A 19,848-nucleotide genomic window follows, 5' to 3' on the forward strand; every position below is an offset into this window, starting at 1 on the left:
ATACAGATCTACAAACACCTCATTCTTCAAGCCGTCGAACAAAACACATTTACATTGATATTAGAAGAAAACAATAACTTTATTGCCCATAAGAAATAAAATACAGAAAAGAACAGTTCACACCAATGCCTGCATCCTTTCTGACCGCAGCACAAACCTAATCTAAGTTTAGGGTGTCTTTTTTTGACTCTTTTAAGAAATATACATATTTTTCTAAATGTCGCAAAGGGAAATGTATTTACTTTGTTATTGAGGTACTTAATGTTAAACCACCAAACAGTTACATTTTTCAATATTTAACAGTTGCTCATGCATTCTTTAAATAACTTTTGAAGAGAATTGCAGTGAGACCACAAGTTGTCTTTGAACGACAAAATTTCTCTTGGAAAATTCAAGGAAAATGTTGTCCTACAATCGAAATGAAACTCAAAGCCTAATTTACTCTCGGAAGCCTACTGAAAGCCTGTGTAGAGAGAGGCTTTCACATCGGAAGATGCCACTGAACTTTTCTCAACCCGTTCACAGTCAGGGCAAAGAAAACGACCACAAAAGTCCCATAGAATGCTTAAGCGTCTTTAAATATTAAAAGCCATCTTGTGTTTTTGAACCTACAGATAAACAAAGGGGTTTGCAACATAGTCACAGTATGGACACATGATTAATTCAAGCTTTTTGATTCTTGTCCGACTTAAGTCCACTTGGAGGGAGGCTGCCGCGGTGTTCTCCTCAGTGACCAAGAAGCCCAGTGCCTAAACAGACACACAAGTCATGTTGACAATCACACAATCTGCATTAGAACTGCTGCACAGGTGAGAGGAAATAACATACTTTTGCTGTGAATAATAATTTTTTTAAGCAGCAACGAGGAAATAACAACCCAGACGCACACCCGGACAGTATAAATGACTGAACATAAGTGTTGAAGAACTCTCCTTACCTTTAAATCCTTCTTCAGGCATACAGACTGAAAAAGAGCACACAGATTATGAATATGAGAAGAACAAACAATCCAGAGTAGAGTGTGATTTGATATGATCTGTCATTGAGAGATGAGGAGGCAAACAACACCACATACCCTGATAAACATCGTCCATTGCTGCATAATCGGCGATGGGTTCGTCAGCCTGGATGAAAAGGACAATTGACAGTTCAGTAACAGAGTTAAGTCGAGAGCCCTCCTTGTGTTCAGTAACAGAGTTAAGTCTAGAGCCCTCCTTGTGTTCAGTAACAGAGTTAAGTTTAGAGCCCTCTGTGTGTTCAGGGTTAGGGTTAAGGGTCAGGGTTAGTGTTCAGCGTTAGTGTTCAGGGTTAGGTGACCTTCAGGCAGATGAGGCTCTCGGGGATGACTCCCAGGCTGCCCAGGGTGGCGGAGTCATCCGTTAGACATCGTCCGTCGATGGAGAGGTTCTGGTCGAACGGGGCGACGGAGAAGGCGTGCATGATCTGAGGAAGGAGACAGCAGACCTCAGATTTCAGATGCTGGACATCCTGGAGGAGACCAAACGTTATGCAGCCGCTTTAAGACACTCTTACTTGATGTACTGGTCAGTATTCAATAATATCTGTGGTTATGTCCCAATGGCCTGTCTCCCCTTGTCATCCCTTGCATTCTCTCTCTCCTTGCTTCTTCCCAGAAAACCAAGGGGAGGAACCTTAGATCTTCCCTTTCAATGTGTTTTGAGAAGCGAGGATTTGAAAATGCCAGGAATAAAAGACAGACGATTGGGACACACCCATCATGTTTATGTGCACCGGAGAAACTGCTCACCTGTATTTTGAGCTCCTTGAGCGTCTGATTGGCCGAGACGATGAGGGCCTTTTCCCCGCGGAGTTTTCGGTGGCGCGTGCTTCGCCTGATACCCGACTTCCCGCAGCTGGCCGCGGGACTTGCTGCGGGACTTGCTGCGGCACCGATGACGCCGTCGCTGAGCTTCAGACGCTTCGCCCCGTCCTCTGACTGGACAAGAGACCATATGACCAGTGAACAAAGGCAGCATAGGGCGACGGCTGTGTCAATCATCTTCTAAGCCCTCCACATTAAGTTCTAAAGTTATAGGCTTAAACTAAAGTGATTGCTGCACAAGAGACATGTCTCACCCAACATCCATGACCACAACAGAAACTAAACATTTGTCTGTTTCCCTTCAGAAAGTTGACAGACCGTTATAGCAGGACGATGACATGCTGAGTCCCTTGGAACAGAACCAGTTACTCCTCTGTCAGGTTACCTGGCCGTGTCTTACCTGTCTGTGTCTGTGTCTTACCTGTCTGTGTCTTACCTGTCTGTGTCTGTGTCTTACCTGTCTGTGTCTCACGTGTCTGTGTCTCACCTGTCTGTCTGTCTTACCTGTCTGTGTCTCACCTGTCTGTGTCTCACGTGTCTGTGTCTCACCTGTCTGTCTGTCTTACCTGTCTGTGTCTCACCTGTCTGTCTGTCTTACCTGTCTGTGTCTCACATGTCTGTGTCTCACATGTCTGTGTCTCACCTGTCTGTGTCTCACCTGTCTGTGTCTCACCTGTCTGTGTCTCACCTGTCTGTGTCTCACCTGTCTGTGTCTCACCTGTCTGTGTCTCACCTGTCTGTGTCTCACCTGTCTGCGTCTCACCTGTCTGCGTCTCACCTGTCTGCGTCTCACCTGTCTGCGTCTCACCTGTCTGCGTCTGTCTCTCACCTGGCTGAAGTCTGGGTCTCCCCCTCCGTCCACCTTAGCAGGCTCCTCCCTCTCGTCCTCGGGCTCCGAGCCACTCTGGTTCATCTCAGGAGCGGCCTCCTTCATGATCTGCAGAGAGGGATTGTCATGAACAGACAGATGCTACAAGCACTGTAGATGTTTCTTCTTAGGACCTCCTGGCAGCTAGATGTGTAACTGACAACAACACAGAGAGGGTGAGAGAGGGACAGGGTGAGAGAGGGACAGGGTGAGAGAGGGACAGGGTGAGAGAGGGACAGGGTGAGAGAGGGACCGGGTGAGAGAGGGACAGGGTGAGAGAGGAACGGGGGGAGAGAGGAACAGGGGGAGCCAGGCAGGGTGAGAGAGGGACAGGGGGAGAGAGGAACAGGGGGAGGCAGGCAGGGTAAGAGGGACAGGGTGAGAGAGGGACAGGGTGAGAGGGACAGGGTGAGAGGGACAGGGTGAGAGGGGTACGGGGAGAGCAAGGCGGGGGGAGAGAGGAACGGGGGGAGCCAGGCAGGGTGAGAGAGGAACGGGGGAGCCAGGCAGAGTGAGAGAGGGACAGGGGGAGCCAGGCAGGGTCACTCACCCTTTTGTCGTCGACGACCTTGCGGACATAGACGGTGGCCTGGGCGTACTCCCTCATGTCCCTCTGCTGCTGGAAGATGAAGCCTTCTCTGCACTCCCGACACAGCTCTGCACGCGCACACACACACACACACACGCACACACATCTAAAACACCATCCTGCATGACAAAACGACTTATCATACCAATCATCATCAAAACATAAAACTGGATTAGTGGAAAATGAGTTAGTTCCTTGAGACTTCCTAGGAATTTATATTCTTGTGGCTTCCAGATAATATCCCACAAAACTAAGAGTAACTCATCACCTAGGGGGAACTAGCCGTTGCCCTTTCTCTGGGTAAACCCTGACTGCCTGGGTGACCCCGCCCTCTCTCACCAGGCTGACTGGCTGGCTGTACACTCTCTCTCTTACCAGGCTGGGTGGTAAACCTGGCTGTAACCCCGCCCTCTCTCTTACCAGGCTGGGTGGTAAACCTGGCTGTAACCCCGCCCTCTCTCTTACCAGGCTGGGTGGTAAACCTGGCTGTAACCCCGCCCTCTCTCTAACCAGGCTGGGTGGTAAACCTGGCTGTAACCCCGCCCTCTCTCTTACCAGGCTGGGTGGTAAACCTGGCTGTAACCCCACCCTCTCTCTTACCAGGCTGGGTGGTGAACTCCACACTGGAGCCGTTGGGCGTGGCCTCGCTGAGGCGGCAGATGGAGATCGGCTGGTCCACCAGGAAGTGTCTGCTGATCACCTCCCACTCGCCAGGCCAGAGAAGAGCTATACTGTGCCAAGAGAGCAGCACACAACATGAGAGCAGAGAAAAAGACAACACATTTATAGTTCTAGTTCTAGTTCTGAAAGGACCACAGGAATCACAACCATTAACAGGTCTGAGATGTGGAGCAAGGCTGTGAGTGAGAGGTCAGTGTGTGAACATGTGTTTTGGGGGGGAGGGGTCTGGAGGACTGGAAGGCTAGAGGCAGTGGGAGGGGCATGTCAGAGCCTGGGGGGCAGCAGGGGGCGGGGCCAGGGGGTACTCACTGTTGGGCGTCTCCCTTCACCATGGAGTCGTAGGTGAACATGAAGCCCCCGTGGGGACAGAGAAGCAGGCTGTTTCCCACGCTGGACACAGGGGTGGTCTTAGCGGGCCTCCTAGAGAGAGAGAAGAAGAAGAAGATCAACACACCACAGGGCTAGTGGAAGGTTTGACTGGTCCTCCTCAGACTCAACCTTGTTCTTCTTCACTAGTTTTATCTAGAGGTTGTAAAAAGCTTTCAGGTACATGTCCCCCCTGCCTGAGACACTGGAGCTGAGCTGATGCACTCCAGCCAGCAGGTGGCAGTGAATCACCAACATTTATTCTCCCGCTCAAATCACAGAAGATGAAGAAAGTTGACTCCATGGCGCGCTGCGTTTAATTTGTTAATTTAGAGGAGTGCGCCCTCTAGGGGTACAACGTGCGAAAGACATGATAGAAGATGTCTGGGGTGCCTTATCTCGCCAGGGACCAGATCCACATTATATATAAGATCTACATCCAATCCAGACAGTCATCTGTTCTGTTAAGCTTGAATAAATAAAGGTGAAGAAGGAGGTGATTGGTTACTTCTGACCACATCTTATTTGAACTGACTTTCGGGACCCATCATGCATCAGGAGTACTGGGTCAAACTCACCACTTCTTCCCAGGTACAGTGGATGAACCTTCATATTGTTTAATATATGTTTGTCCCTCAACGTTGTTTCACTTACATCATCAATAACTTATTTCAACAAATTATTGCAGACAATAATCTGAAGCACAAATGTGGGAATAAACTGGGTCAACACACCGACAGAGTAATGACACAATCCTGGATATTGCTGCTGTTTCATATGCTGTAGCTATTAAAACATTTATTGAAATCAATTGACATGAAATTATCTTTCAAACAACCAAAGCTTTCTACCCCAACTCCAGCCTTAGAAAGCACCATCCCCTCTCAAAGCTGCTAGATCAGGGGTGGCCAACCAGTCGGAGACTAAGAGCCACAAAAAATTGTTGGGGTACCAGAAAGAGCCACATCATACATGCGGGCTCACAAAAGCGCTCATTCACACACACGCAATACATTTCCAATAGGCTATGAGACCAGTGGTGTCATTTCAGCAAAAGCCAAGGTATGGCAAGGTCTGAGTGGGGGGGTTGAAGGGGGGCTCCCCCCCTCGGTGGATTTTTTTTTCAAAACAGTTGTGCAATAGTAAATTTTGGTGAGTTGTGTCTATACAATTTACTTATGTGACATTAAGGTAATGAATAAAGGAGACGACTACAGTATGCAGGTAGTAGCCTACATCTTTCCTAGCAGGCAGACTGGTTCAATCTCCTTAGAAACAAAACATAAAAGATTTAGCTATTCTCAACTCTACATTAACTGCACTGTTAAAACGCTAGATTTAGTCCTCACCTGTGTCCCTGTCCCAGTCACCTGTTTAGACCTCACCTGTGTCCCTGTACTTGTCTCTGCTGCCCTTTGACCAAAAGAGGTCTTTATGTCCATTTTCCTTTTTTCCCCTGGCATATTTGTTTTACCAGCTCACCTAGTAAAAGTGAGACGATTGATAATATCAAAAACATGCTTGCACACACATATAACTTACTCACACACAAGTCAGTGTTACTGGCCTCAATGTGGTACAATTATTACTGAAATTATTGAGAATAGAGACATTGTTGACATACGTAAACTAGCTCTTGTAATCTTTAATGTTCGCTAACTAGCGAACTCACAAAAATAACATTAGAACATGTTTGTACTGACAGAACATGACATGAACTTGTTCATTAATATGTTACATTTGAACCAACATTATGTAAATGGCATTTATACAGTTTGTTTAACACACCTGAATGAACGAGAATCGTGGACAAGGTTTTAACATTAAAGTTACTTGTGGCTTGTTTATTGAGGAACCGATGTCCCGCTCCAGTGTTGCCAGGGGGTTGGGCTTGAAATTGTCAATCCCGTCTGGCAACCCTGTGCTCCACTACAGCGCTTGGCTAGTGGGGTGAGATGGAGCCAGGAGGTTTTGAGTTACCGTTGTGTGTAGTGGATAAAATCACCAAAATGACAAACGTGTTTCAGATTTTAAAAAATGTTAAGCCAGGTATGGCGAGTGCCATGAATTGCCATACCAAAACGACGCCTATTGAGACACAGAGAGCGAACCACGCACTTTTAATGAATGGATTAAAGAGCCGCACAGAGACAGGCAAAAGTTGGCCACCCCTGTGCTAGATGGTGAAAGGATGACTTACCGGATGAACTTTCTCCACTCGTCCACAAAAAACAGAGGAACGATGTAGAGGATGTCCGTGTCCTAGAACAAGAATAAATAAATAGATTGTACACAGGACACCCTACATACTGTACACAGGACACCCTATTGAGGTCGATCGACAAAACCAAGGTTTAACCAGAAACATTTTACTTTGTACATTTATTCTGAGTGAACAACCCCTTTAAAAATTTCGTTGTTTGGTACCTGTACTATATCAATGACAATAAAGACCATTCATTCATTCATTCATTCGTCATTCATTCATTCATAAATGTGATCACCCACACGTTGGAATAGGACCATGCTTGTGAGGGTCGCGACCAGAGGAATAGTCCGTTAGGGAGGCAGACGTACCTGTGGCCATTTGATGAGCGTGGGCCTGTTCTTCTCCTGGAAGAGGTTGAGTAGAGAGCTCTTCTGCTCTGACGCCATCATCCTGTTCAGAGCCTCGTTCTCCTTCCCCTCTCGCTCCAGCCTCTGACGTAGTGGGGAGGGGGGAAGGGCAGTAGGGGATTGATATCCAGTTGTAATCAGGGACATATGACAGAACCATGCCTATCAGTCCAGTACTATTTAGACTGTTCACCAAGGCCTTCGGCCTCTAGTTCTGTTGAAGTTCTGAATTCAAGTTATTATTATTATTATTATTATTATTATAGTGGTGGTTCTGAGTCAGTGCTGCCTCTCACCTCACACTGCTGACAGGGCTCCTGGAGGTGGGTGAACTGGGGGGCTTTGGGGAAATAGACCCTCAGTTTGGACCAGACCTCCTCTGTCACCAGCCTGCGCTCACTCTCCAGGATACTCAGACCTCCTAGGACACACACCAGGGTATATACAGGAATCTTGAGGTTAATTTCAATACCTTTCTAAGACTTTTTAAAGACCTTCGCTTGTCAATATTTTTCCAGACCTCACCGCCACTTCGAGCTGTAACCGTTTACATCAGTGAGACCTTTAACTTAACAGTTTTAGTTTGCAATAGACTAGACCACTATCATACAACAGAATTTCCGGTTCATCTTTGTTTTTTAATAAAACTAATAAATTCACAAACTTTTACTAAAAGTTTTTAGGACTCAAACTCTTTGGACAGAGTCTAATTCAGAAAAATACCAACAAAATTCAAGACCTCATAAAATCGTGATAAGACTTTTTAATACTTATTAAGGGTCTTGATTTTCCCAAAATTGATTTATCAACTTTTAATACTTTTCAAGACACCGCGGACACCCTGCACACACAGCCAGAGGGGTTAGGTAAAACATCCTCTTTTTGGCACCAAATGTTCCATGACATTCACATGTTGCCTTCTACTACAGTACGTCATTGTCTACAGCTGTAGACCTCAATGCTAGTGTTTAGTCACAACTAGTGGGCGTTACCGTGCCGACAGAGGATGTCCTCATTGAAGGTCTTCATCTCTTCCTCATCTGCGTCCTGTGCGTCTGGACCGTACTCTGATAAAACACAACCAAATATGTGACAATGACAATCAAACAAGTGTCAAAAGAAGAGGTGGGTTAATGTTAAGATGCATCAACAGAGGATGGTGTCATCTACTCTACTCTACGTCTAGAGTCTGTGATGTTGGACGGCTGTGGACCTTTGGTGGCGGTGATCTCCGGTCCTTCCCCGTTGGTTTTGCCGTTGTTGTGTTTGGTCTCTTCCTCGTCCTCCTCCAGCTGCTCCAGAGCCAGCTGTCTCCAGCCCCGCAACGAAGCCTTGCCCACCCAGTAGCCCTCCTCGCTGCAGGACCAGGATAAGGGGCGTTAACACATGCACACACAGCCCCCCACACATGGCACTCACTACGCTCCTGTAGCTCCCCGGGCCATGTTACAGGGTTCCCACACCTTCTGAAACATCAAATTCAAGCACCTTTCAAGGACTTTGAAGACTCAATTCCCTCAAATTCAAGGACCCGACACGGCATAGTTTGAGACAGATCTAGATGAGAATTTATATAATAGGAACTATCCGCTCACAGACAACAATTTCAAAAGAGAGGCTTGAATGTGTGCTAAACACTAAATGGTCTCTTGCCTTCTCTACCACAGCACAGCAAAACAATATTGTGAAATATGTGTAAAGTTCGTTTTTAGAGAGAGAAAGAGGGGAATTCAAGCACTTTCAATGACCCATGTCTATTTTCAAAAACATTGAAGACCTTGATTTCTTTTTCTCAAATTCACAAACTTTCAAGGATTTCAAGGAGCCGTGGGAACCCTGGTTACCTCTTGGTGGGGCCCTTGACCAGGTTGGAGACTTCTCTGAAGTCCTCGTTGAGTTGGTTCTTCAGCCGCAGCACCCGGCAGCGCTGCCCGACACACTGCTCACACAGAGAGGACTCTGGGACACACAGCACACACACACATGAGCTCAGACAGACAGACAGACAGACAGACATGATGGAAACTAAAGGTTGATTTTTACACTGTCTCTCTAGTCACAAATTCACCGCAAAGCCTTCCAAAATCCTCCAGGTTATAAATATGCCTTCAAAGATGCGGTAAGTTTGGAAATATGTTTGGAGAAATTATGATCTCTCCAGGTTATGAAGCCCTTTTGACCTATTGCACGCAGAGAACAAGCTATGTACCCTGGGAACTGATGGACACATAATGCAGATAACAGTAAAGCGCGGTCTCCCTCTGTCTTACGGTCTAGTCGCGGTCCTCCGCTGTAGCGGTTGAAGAGGAGCTGGGAGGCTTGGAGGGAAATCCTCTTGACCTCGCCCACCTTGTCCGGGTGCAGCTTGCCGTGCGAACACAGGAACTTGGAGTTGTCGATGGCCTTGGTGGCTGTGGCGTCGTCCAGCCAGTTCTTCAGCCACTCCAGAGGCACAAACTCATAAGGCAGTCCTGCGACACACACAGAGATGGGACTATCATCATCATCGCCGCAACGTTTGACACTATTACCTGATATTCATGAAAGCAACGTGAAATGAAACCAAGTGAAGCTGAAACAGTTTTAAAAGGTAAAAAAGTTAAGTTGTCACAGCGCATCAATGCAACATGTAATGCTAATCGTACACATGCACTTCAAAAACAACTTGTTACAATAAATAAGTATAAATTCCAAGGCAGTAATACAGTAAGAAAAATATATGAAATGCCACTTTTACAAAGTTAATACCATCAAAAGGTTGAATCGTAATTTAAATATACACATTTCTCCACGAGCGTCCCATTTCTCCACTGTTTCCCTGAAGTGAGCACAAACACAACTTCTGTGTTTAAGGAATCTTTTACTTGTATATCAGGCAGAAGCACATGTCCATACTCTGGGTCTGTGGTCTGAACCAACAACTGAGTTTTCCACCAACTCGTAGTGTCTCACCCTTTCATCTTTCACTCAGTCTGAAGCAGTATACAAACCACTAACTTCTTCATGTCACACCAACCTGCATACTAATCGGTTTGATCGTTCTTGTCACACTGAACTTGATGATTCACCATAACAGGATGTTGTGAAAACCTGTTACAAATGGTTAGCCTGATTAGCATATGCCCTAACAGTCTGAATCTTACACACTTGTGCACTTTCACACAGATTAGTAGTCCATGCCTAGACCAATCCTGTGGTGTTAAATCCACATGGAGAAGTACACACTTCAGGGGGAAGGGTGAAGAAATGGGGCGCAGCAGTTGAGTACTACAGTTGAAGTGGGGCAGACAGAGGGTTACCATGGTTACAGCCATGGTTACAAGCCTGTTGTAGGTCTTCTACCTCATCTGCATATTGTTTCCTATTTTCTCACTTGGTTTTTAACATTTTACTACATCTACTTTCAAATAAACTAAACTAGCAATCATTGAGATTCATGGTTGTTTAAAGCTAGGTAAGCTAGGGGGGGGGTAAAGGGAATGTTTTTACCGACCGTCTTCCGCGGGCAAAAGCTCGTAGAGTTCCTTCACCTCTTCGTGCTTGGCCTTGCCCTTGTCCACGCTCTGCTTCCTCATGTCGGCCATCTCGACGCACCACTCCTCGAACTTCCTGTTGTCTAGGTCCACCAGCCTCTGCAGAATAACTGGCACAGCAGAGAGAGAGAGAGAGAGAGAGAGAGAGAGAGAGAGAGAGAGAGAGAGAGAGAGAGAGAGAGAGAGAGAGAGAGAGAGAGAGGAGCCTTAGCCGACATCGTAGCCTTCACTCAAGTCAGGGGTCAACTAGACCAATCCTGAACATAACTATTCCTTGGTTTTAGGTAGTGTACTGTACGTACATCCTTTCATAGACCTCACAGGTCAAGGGTATAGAAAACAGTATTATGAAGAGAGAAGAACCGGCACACTTTCGTTTTGAATGACTCAACGACTGTGGACCTTTGTCACACACCGACACCCACAGAGGATGACACTTTAGACCCACAGGGACACTCTACTACAAGGTTAGAAGACCAACCAATGTCCCTTTAAATGCTCACCTGGGACCTCGACGCAGGCCTCCACGGTCTCAGTGCCCTCCTCTTTCTGGCACTTGTACACCAGCATGTAGGCGTTTCTGGAGCAGTGGTAACCTTTACTGCACTTGGGCTTGCGTGCCTGGGACTTCACCGTCTCCGCTGGGGGAGGAGCAGAAGAATGAAGACGCAGAGGCGGTGAGTTCCAGTGGTTCTGGTTCGGGAGGGGGACTGGAGACAGTCAGGGGCATTGTGATCAGGCTGACTGCCACCAGGCCCAGACATACAGTATTACTTGATTTGTATAAAGATTCCGTCTATTCCGCCACTCTCTGCTGAGTACAGGAATGTAGTGCTACTGGATCCCACCACTGCCACCACGTGTTAGAATGTGATTCATTAGATTCACAACTTCAACGGGTGTCATGTTTACATTTTTACCATTTAGCAGATGCTTTTATCCAAAGCAACTTACAATGAGAGATTACAGGGACAGTCTCACTGTAACTAAGGGCTAAGTGCCTTACTCAAGGGCACACTAGTGGTGTTGTTTCCCAGGTGGGATTTGAACTCATGACCTTCTGATCACCAGTCCAACTCACTATCCCCTAGGCCACCTATACCCCACAGTGTTTCCTCCAGGAATTTTTACAATGGTGGCGGGTAGTGCTGACCGCGCGCGCACAGCGCGCGCCCGTGATTTTTTCCGCGTGCACGCGCGCTCAAAACAACGACGTAATTTCAGCCAAAACTCGAGGATGGCCCAAAAAAATAAAATGTTTTCCTGTACTTCTCCCGTGTGTCTCTTATTGTCTGTGTCTGCATGTTTTTCCAGCATGTAATTCCGTTGTCAATAAAAACAAAAACACTGATCTGACGTTTTTTTTCACAACGTTATTACTTGTCACTTTAAGCCCAGGAGGGAGTTAGCGATTAGCGATGTTTAGCTTAGCTTAGTTTAACAGAAGTATCTTCACTTTTAACATGACTTCCCGTGGTCGTAGAGGGCTGGTCGACGGCTTAAAATGACCGTGTAGACCTGTAGACCTTATCCAGCTATAGTCTTGTGTTTCTACCCCGGGCATAGCCGGTGTTATTCACGGACAAACACTCCTGTTAGAGTGGTTCTAGTACACTGGACATAGGTAACACATAGAGAGGCTTCTCCTCTCTCTCTCCATCCTACACTACACTACACTACGCATCCTATACTACACTACACTACGCTAGCTCGCGGTGTTCGGGTGACAGCCAGGGCGCGTTCGTAAATACGCTCTGGAAATCTGATCAGCACTCACGGAATGCCTCTTGTCCAATCAAATGACTTGGTCCCTTTATGACGTTGAACCCAGTGTGCGCTCCGGGGCTCTCAGAGCGAATTTACGAACGCAGCCTCAAGTTCAATACTCGCGACACACACGGACTGGTCCAGTTTCAGCGCTTGTGGGTGTGTCTAGCGCTGTGAAGGTCTGAAAAGCGGCCTAAATCTTTTTTTTTTTTTTGGGTTGAGAAATCTGAATGGTGGCGGAGGAAATTCGCCACGATGAAATGCATGTAGAGGAAACACTGCCCCACTTTTACCCCATATTAAGCCCACAACTTCCGATAGAATTAACTTGCACAACATGAGAATGTACACTGGAGCTTATTGCCGACACAGGGGATCGTTTGCTGAACTCTGTGTCCAAAGCTACAGTTCTGTGTATAGTGAAAGGTGAAAGGCTACAGTTCTGTGTACAGTGAGGTGAAAGGCTACAGTTCTGTGTACAGTGAGGTGAAAGGCTACAGTTCTGTGTATAGCGAGAGGTGAAAAGGCTGAGGTAGACCAGGGAGACTCACCGATGTCCTCCTCGATGCCCAGCTGCAGCTTCTTGCCCTCCATCTTCTCGATCTCCTCGTCGTTGAACTTGTACCAGTCACTGGTGCGGGCGTCTCGCGCGTGGGCGATGTAGTGGCCAGAGTAGGCGCTGACGCCCCGGTGGATGAGGACTGCACTGAGCTCGTATACACACTTCTCCTCTTCTGGGAACGCCACCCAAAAGAGCCCAAAAAAACCAAACACACACAGACTAACCAACTTTCCAAGAGGTTGATGTTATACCATTGCAGTCTGTGTGCCAGTCTGTGCGTCGTTGTTGGATGCAGAGACACACAGGCTATGTAGATTAGGAGATGACAAATGCATCGATAAAAAATTAGCGGATAATAGCAACATTTTCCCATCATTGCTTAAAGCGATGCTCCAACCCTAACCCATATCGCGTATGTGGTAATTTGGTGATGAATTGAGAAGCTGGCGATACCTTTTCCCTCCAGGAAGGGGCTCATGTCCAGTATCTCTGGAAAACTAATGAAGGTGTTGAGCTTCTTCTTGTGACCCGTTTGTCTGGAAAACAAAAAACAAACAAACAAACTAAAAATATCAACAAAGCATTCAACACTTTCCATAGCCAGCCTCAAGGACAGGCAGTATTCAACACCTTCCATAGCCTGCCTCAAGGACAGGCAGTATTCAACACCTTCCATAGCCTGCCTCAAGGACAGGCAGTATGGTTCTATGGGGCACTGGAGTGCAGGGAGGATGCGTCGGCTGGGGTTTGGGAGGTACTGTTATATACCTGTCAAAGACGAAGCGCATGAGCTGGAGGTTGAGGGTGCGTGGAAGGCTTTGGAGTTTGATGCGCCGCGTGGCATTCTGTTTGCTCTGGCAGCTCTCGCAGAAGTAGCGGTTGTCGCCGTCAAGCTTCTCATCCTGCGGGGAAAGAGGAGAGGTCAACTGGTAAACAATGACACATGCAGACAGGGCCAACGTAAACAGAACTTCAGACTTTTCTTTTGAAACACGGAACTACGTTTCAACGTTTTTGGGGATCACAACACAAACCTGCTAGTCAAGCCAAAATACTGCAACACAATGGATTCGGACACTACTAGGGGGGACTGGCTGTGAGGGGCAAGCACATTTCACAATTTCCACAGGAATTGTACCTGTCTAGTTATTATTATTATCATTATTATTATTATTATTATTATTATCATCCATCATCTTCTGGAACTCTGACATTATTTTTCCACCAGGGAATTCTGTGAGGTCATAATGCAAGTTCACTTTGAGGAACTAAAACTTCATAAACCCATTACATAATGCATTATTACTTAGAAACCGTGACATCATAATGTTTTGTTACTTTGAGGAACTAAGTGACATCATAATGAGTTGTTCCCCAAGAGAAACTGTGACATCATAATGTATTGTTACCTTAATGAACTCTTTGACATCATAATGAGTTGAGTTATCTTGAGGAATTAAGTGACATCACAATGAGTTGTCACTTTGAGGACTCTGGACATCTTATTGAATAGAGGAACTCTGGACATCTTATTGAATAGAGGAACTCTGGACATCTTATTGAATAAGTTACCTTGAGGAACTCGGTGACACATTCTGTAAGGTTCTTGTGGCCCTGGATGTTGAGCTCCAGTTCGTAGAATCTGGATGGCAGGGGAGATGCTCGGCCACACTGGTTACACCTGGTCACAAACCCAGAGAGAGACTCAGCATCCAGACCCATATGAGCAGAGTATTCAAACAACCTTTGAAGACAGGTCAAAAACCAATTTGACACATTAGTACCTCCCTTACAGGGGTTTTCTTGAAGAGGATTTGAACAATTCTACTTGCTCTGCAGAGGTCTCTATTCCCTGAGGGTGGACTCAAGGCTTGTTACAAAATCCCTTGGTTGGGCTTGATCTTGATCCAAAATCCATAAATGGCTAAAAGCGTGGCCACGATAAAACCATAACCTTTTCGGCAACAAAGCCACAGCTAGTAAAACCAGCCAGTGTCAAGCTAGATTTGGGCTGTCTAGTTAAACTGACAGAGGAGGTTTCCATCTGCCTTTGGAAGGGAAATAAAAGGCTGTTAAATCCAGCTGCATTTCTGACTGGCATTACAAAAGGTATCGAAGCACAAAATAGGCAGACGGCTTGACTTTATAAAAACACACCATTAAAGAAGCGGCAAGGACATCTCTCAGGCAACCTCAAGACTCCGCTTTCTACTCAACAAAACTACGCCGTTTCTTTTTCTTCTTCTAATCATTGCATCACCTCTCTACCTTTCCTGTGTCAATTTAATTCACCCAACGGAAAAAATTACTTGCATTCCATGCGCCCAGCTACTTCAACACTGTACGTCATGCATGCTTGTTAGCAGCTCGTAATATGAGGCAAGGACATTTAATAAATATTATGCTTACCGATTTACTAGTCCTAATCCTAATGTAATATTAGTGTGCGTTACTTGAAATGTCCTTAGAACGTCAGTCTGAGTGTGTTTAAAGTTACTATGCTGGTGTTAATGCTGCCTTACACAGTGACGTATGAAAACTGTCCACAGAACTGCTGCTGGATGACATTCTGGAGGTTTGGGTTCTTCTGTTTGGACAGGGTGTCCTCCAAGAGGGAGAGGAAGAGCTTGGAGAACTCCTGAGCATCCTAGTATAGACAGAGGGACAGGAGAGAGGAATTGGAAATTGAGGAGGATATCATAAAAAAGACAGTATTTTACCATAACTTATCGTTGATCGATAAGCTTATGGCCATCATTAGAACTGCTTATGATGCGTTAATGCTATCTTTGAAACTCAGAACTTCTGAGTTAAAACTTCAGGTTGATTCTGATACTCTGAGTGATAAACTCGGATATCACCTTTCTACGGATTCCGTCCGAAATGTCAGTTTCCACGTTCCGAGATTGGCATGAACGCATCATTACTTCCAATACAAAACAACGCAGTCACTTCAAAATCTTTTCTTTACTAGGTAACTTTCTTTAAAGGACTTTAGGACCCAGTTGTTCAACAAAGACAGGAAGAGATATTAGATATCTACCTGCTGCTGTCCTGTATCGAGCCCCAGGGCCTTGACCAGCCCCGAGGGGTCAATGTACCTTCTGTTGCTGTTCTGTAATAGTGCAAACAGGTACTGTAGATGTTCGCAGATGGTCTGAGGCTCGTAGTCTGAAGAAAGGCAAAATAAGTTAGCAATGTTGACGTCACCTACAGAGTCATTAAAAACTCTTTTGAGTGTCCAAAACACACAAGGGTCATTGTTCAGGAGTAGGGCCCAAGGTAACACACCTTTGCTACAGGAAACAAAATGCTGTATTCTTATTGTACGAATTCAAAGAGTGTGCCTCCTCCGATTCAAAACATTTCCCTGTGTCATGGCTACTGAATAAAGTGATGTGACCGTCAGGCGTTCTTACCAGACTCCATGTTGTGCTCCTCTGCCCGTGCGTTCTGGCACAGGTACAGGGTTCTGCGCAGCTCCAGGTTGTGAAACCACACCTGCAGGAAGGTGTTGACGTAGCATGTGGCACCCAGGTTCGTCAACCCCACAAACGTGTTCTAAGAAAGAGACAGGACAGGACATCCGTTTGAACTTTATGGAACTTTGTACCATAACACCCCCCGTTCATATTTGTATTACTCGGTTGAGCTGAAACAGTTCTCTTCTGTAGCAGAGACCTGAGAAAGGTCAGACATTAGAAAAGCATCCATTTGACTCTCTTTTTTGTCAATACGATTAGACAAGTGTAAGCAAGGTTTCCACCGCAAAGCTTTAAGCTGCCAACTTCTTTCAGATCAGCGATAATGCCTCAGGGAGGGGAGGAGGGGAAAGAGCAGAATGTGTTTTCAAAGCATAAAAAAAAAGCCCAAAGTGTGAAACTGGTGAAACATAGTGAAGGAGTGTTACCTTGTCCCTTCGCTCTGAGTTGGGGTCATCTATGTTGTGGAAAGCGTTCTCGTCGATCTCTCCCAACCAGGCATGCTCCCCAATCCCCACCAGGCAGTTTGGGTTCCCTTTGCAATTCCTCCTGCGAAAAAAACACAAACTCTGGGGTTTTCATCTCAGCATCATTTTTTATTCTACTTTCTAAAGTCTTTCCCAAACTGTCGAAGCCATTTCTTTAAGTTGAGTACATCTAATCAAATCATTAAAGGAAACGTCATTATGATACCTTGCTTTCCTCCTAAAACACTTAGCTAGATTCAACAACATTATGAAGTCAGGCATAGCCCCAACATGTCACCTACACTGACGCTAGCTGTTGTCCCCTGTACTACAGCAGTGATTGAGCATCATTAACATAACATGATCACATATCACATGGAGTTACAACAGCCTAGCACTGAAAAGTGGAACAGCCATGTCAAGTAAACACATGCATATTGATATTGCATTATCATTCTCACTTAACGATATTCATTGATCGAATTACAACAGATATTTAGCTCGCCTGCTAAACAGATCCAAACATTTATAAACACATTTTGCAATAACTTCATAACCGATTGTTGAAGAAGATGGGGTATTATTGTGAAGAGTCAATACCTGCAAGCCCCTCTCTTACACGCCTGTACAATGATACGGTACGCGATCTCTATGTGTTCCCGTCTGATGTCCTCTGGCCGGACAGCCTCCACCCAGCGCCAGGCGGCTTTCTCTAGCTGTGCCCGAGGCGCCATTCTGCAAGGAAAAAAACCAGAGTCCAACATCGGGGAGAGGTGACCTAGGAGAGGCCGAGGCTTTGCTGCGGCCTAGTAGAGAACGTTAGCTAAGCAGCAGCGCCTGTCACTCATTGTTGGGGTGCTGGCTTAAGCTAAGCTAGCTAGCAAGATGGACAAACGCCATCCAAACGCCTTTAACACATTGCATTTAATTGTTGCATAAAATGTTTCTATCTACAGAAATAAACGGTTAAATTAGTTAAGAATGATAACAATGTTAAATCACATTACAATACCATGTCTTTCCGACCGAGGCCAGGCGAACACAGGCGTCTCTCCCTCCCGGTCAGGTGATGGTTCCTAGCGGGCTAACGCAGCTAGCCTAACTAGCCTGTCAGATGTTGTTCCATCAGCTACACACAGAGAACTGCGTAGCTGCTAGCTATTAGCTAACTGTGTTGTAAGCTGAATTATTTACAATTAATTTAGAATTAAATACAGTACATTCGAACCTTTAGTGTAACCACAACCTTCTGATTGTGCAGCTGCTTCAATAATAATAATATATTTCACATTTTATTTATCACAGTTTTGTTTTAAGATTTAGGCGCCCTTGCGTCAGTTTTTAAATAAATATTTCCTCCCTCAGTTTGAAACTTGCGAGAGGGCGCAAGTCACGTGATGTACAGTTATGGTGACGTAGATACGTTGTTTAAAAAAATATATATAATAATAATAATAAAAATTAAAAAAAATAAAATCAACATGTTTAATCATATTGTATTGTGTAACTTTTGAATAAAAATACTTGAAAAAAAAAAGATACGTTGTTTTTTGGTTTTTTTAATATATATTTATATGTCTGCCCCAGGTAGGCGAGGTGGAGAACCAATGCAATTTTTATTTATTTATCCATGAACAGAGAAGTCACATTGAGATTAACATCTTAATCATCCTTTTCAGTAAGCCCCCTGGCCAAGAAAGCAGCATATATAAAGGTATACAGAAGAGACACCACATGCATGCAACATTATCAATGGACAGATTTGCTTGCTAAAAACTGTGCAAAGCGCTTAAAAGAACTCAGAAGATGGCTTCTTAGAACTTAGAACTTAGAAGATGATGAATGGTTAAAAACATGTGCATTCCTTGGTCAACAGCCCTCCAATCATCAATCACAATAAAATGGTCATGTTTCAAGTCATTTTGTAAAAGGTTCCAAGATGATGTGGCAGCATAGATAAAATCACTTTGACCAAATGTAGTTTATGTGTTGGGGTGGAGCATACATCTGTAATTGTTAAAATGCTTATTATAATAAATTATTATTGTCTCCAGGATTGAATGACATGTGTGTAGTACAGGCTTTATTGCATGGATAGCTCATAATGGTAGCCCATAGTCTATCCGCTATTCAGAACCTTTGGTGATCATGTAAGTAAGTAAGTAAGTAAGTAAAGCTTTATTTATATAGCACCTTTCATACAAGAAATGGAGCTCAAAGTGCTTTACAACAGGAATAAGAACATAAAGTGAATATGAATAGTTTGTTTAAATGTTTAAGAACTGACTTTGTGGTACCAATGTTATCCCCCCACAGTCTGTGAGGTTAAAGACCATGTGCATTACCTTTAGAAATAGCCTATAAGAAATAAATAGATAAAACATTTAAATGCAGTAGCTGGCAAATGAGCAGTAGGTAGTGATGAACTAGTTGTAGGCTATATTGAAGAAGTACATTTTTCGCTTTCTTTTAAAAATATTTAGCTGGCTTCCCTGATCTCTAAAGGTAATGTGTTCCAAAGCTTTGGGGGCATAGTTGGCAAAGGCTACGCACCCGAACTTCTTCTGACTGTTGCTGGGAACCTCTAATAAACCTGCAATAGATGATCTTAGTGTTCATCTGTGAATCTAAAAGGGACACGATGACTCCACCACAGGGCCAGACTCCTCTCAACCACTATAAGGGGCACTTCTCTGTCTCCTAATGCACACACCATTTGGAACATGGACTCGGCTCGACTTAAGGCCACACGTAAACACATTTATGACGAATGACAAAGAAAGAAGACCCTGTAGGCTAGTAGCGAGATTGAATAGGCGGTCTCTACTCGTCTGAATAGGCATGGAATCCTTTTTAGCCAGGGAATCCTTTTTATGAGGCTCTCTCTCACCACACTTGACCTTGTCCCAGTGTCACTCAGGGGTCTGCATGCATGTCACTAATAGGTCACATGGTGATGATACGTAGGCTACCACAGCAGCTGACATGTACATTATTTATCATCACTAAAATGTGCACTGAAAATTGAAGCTTCCTGTAACACAGCCTAATCAATTATCTTAGCCTGAATTGAA

General features: G+C 45.1%; 1 protein-coding gene across 2 annotated transcripts; it reads right to left on the reverse strand.

Annotated features, from left to right (window-relative positions):
- Window positions 1–95: 95 nt before the first annotated feature.
- On the reverse strand, window positions 96–17,904 carry usp48 (ubiquitin specific peptidase 48). Of its 2 annotated transcripts, XM_080548314.1 has the most exons (28): window positions 17,787–17,904; window positions 17,375–17,509; window positions 16,736–16,856; window positions 16,245–16,386; window positions 15,869–15,996; window positions 15,348–15,472; window positions 14,398–14,506; window positions 13,594–13,727; window positions 13,279–13,361; window positions 12,815–12,997; window positions 11,000–11,137; window positions 10,457–10,606; window positions 9,234–9,434; window positions 8,808–8,922; window positions 8,177–8,319; window positions 7,956–8,030; window positions 7,260–7,384; window positions 6,925–7,047; window positions 6,548–6,609; window positions 4,291–4,401; window positions 3,901–4,031; window positions 3,262–3,368; window positions 2,673–2,780; window positions 1,769–1,957; window positions 1,318–1,443; window positions 1,076–1,124; window positions 938–964; window positions 96–749 (listed from the first exon to the last, which is right to left on the reverse strand). In XM_080548314.1, exons 2-28 carry the CDS (start codon window positions 17,506–17,508, stop codon window positions 727–729), a joined length of 3,162 nt encoding a protein of 1,053 aa, XP_080404440.1. In that variant the 5' UTR covers window position 17,509; window positions 17,787–17,904; the 3' UTR covers window positions 96–726. The 2 variants fall into 2 exon arrangements, 1 of the variants encoding a protein (XP_080404440.1); XR_013937887.1 differs by lacking the exons at window positions 96–749; window positions 938–964; window positions 1,076–1,124; window positions 1,318–1,443; window positions 1,769–1,957 and having other exon boundaries at window positions 2,751–2,780; window positions 3,901–4,026.
- Window positions 17,905–19,848: the final 1,944 nt, after the last annotated feature.

The sequence above is a fragment of the Nansenia antarctica genome, assembly GCF_963989245.1.
Source record: "Nansenia antarctica genome assembly, chromosome: 18".
Classification (NCBI taxonomy): domain Eukaryota; kingdom Metazoa; phylum Chordata; class Actinopteri; order Argentiniformes; family Microstomatidae; genus Nansenia; species Nansenia antarctica.

Coding starts and splice junctions, on each gene's coding strand:
- usp48 (XM_080548314.1), bottom strand. CDS start 17,508: ATGGCGCCTCGGGCACAGCTAGAGAAAGCCGCCTGGCGCTGGGTGGAG. Junction 14,507..15,347: donor CAGTTTTCATACGTCACTGT/GTAAGGCAGCAT, acceptor GTTTGTGACCAG/GTGTAACCAGTGTGGCCGAG. Junction 10,607..10,999: donor GGCCTGCGTCGAGGTCCCAG/GTGAGCATTTAA, acceptor CTGCTGTGCCAG/TTATTCTGCAGAGGCTGGTG.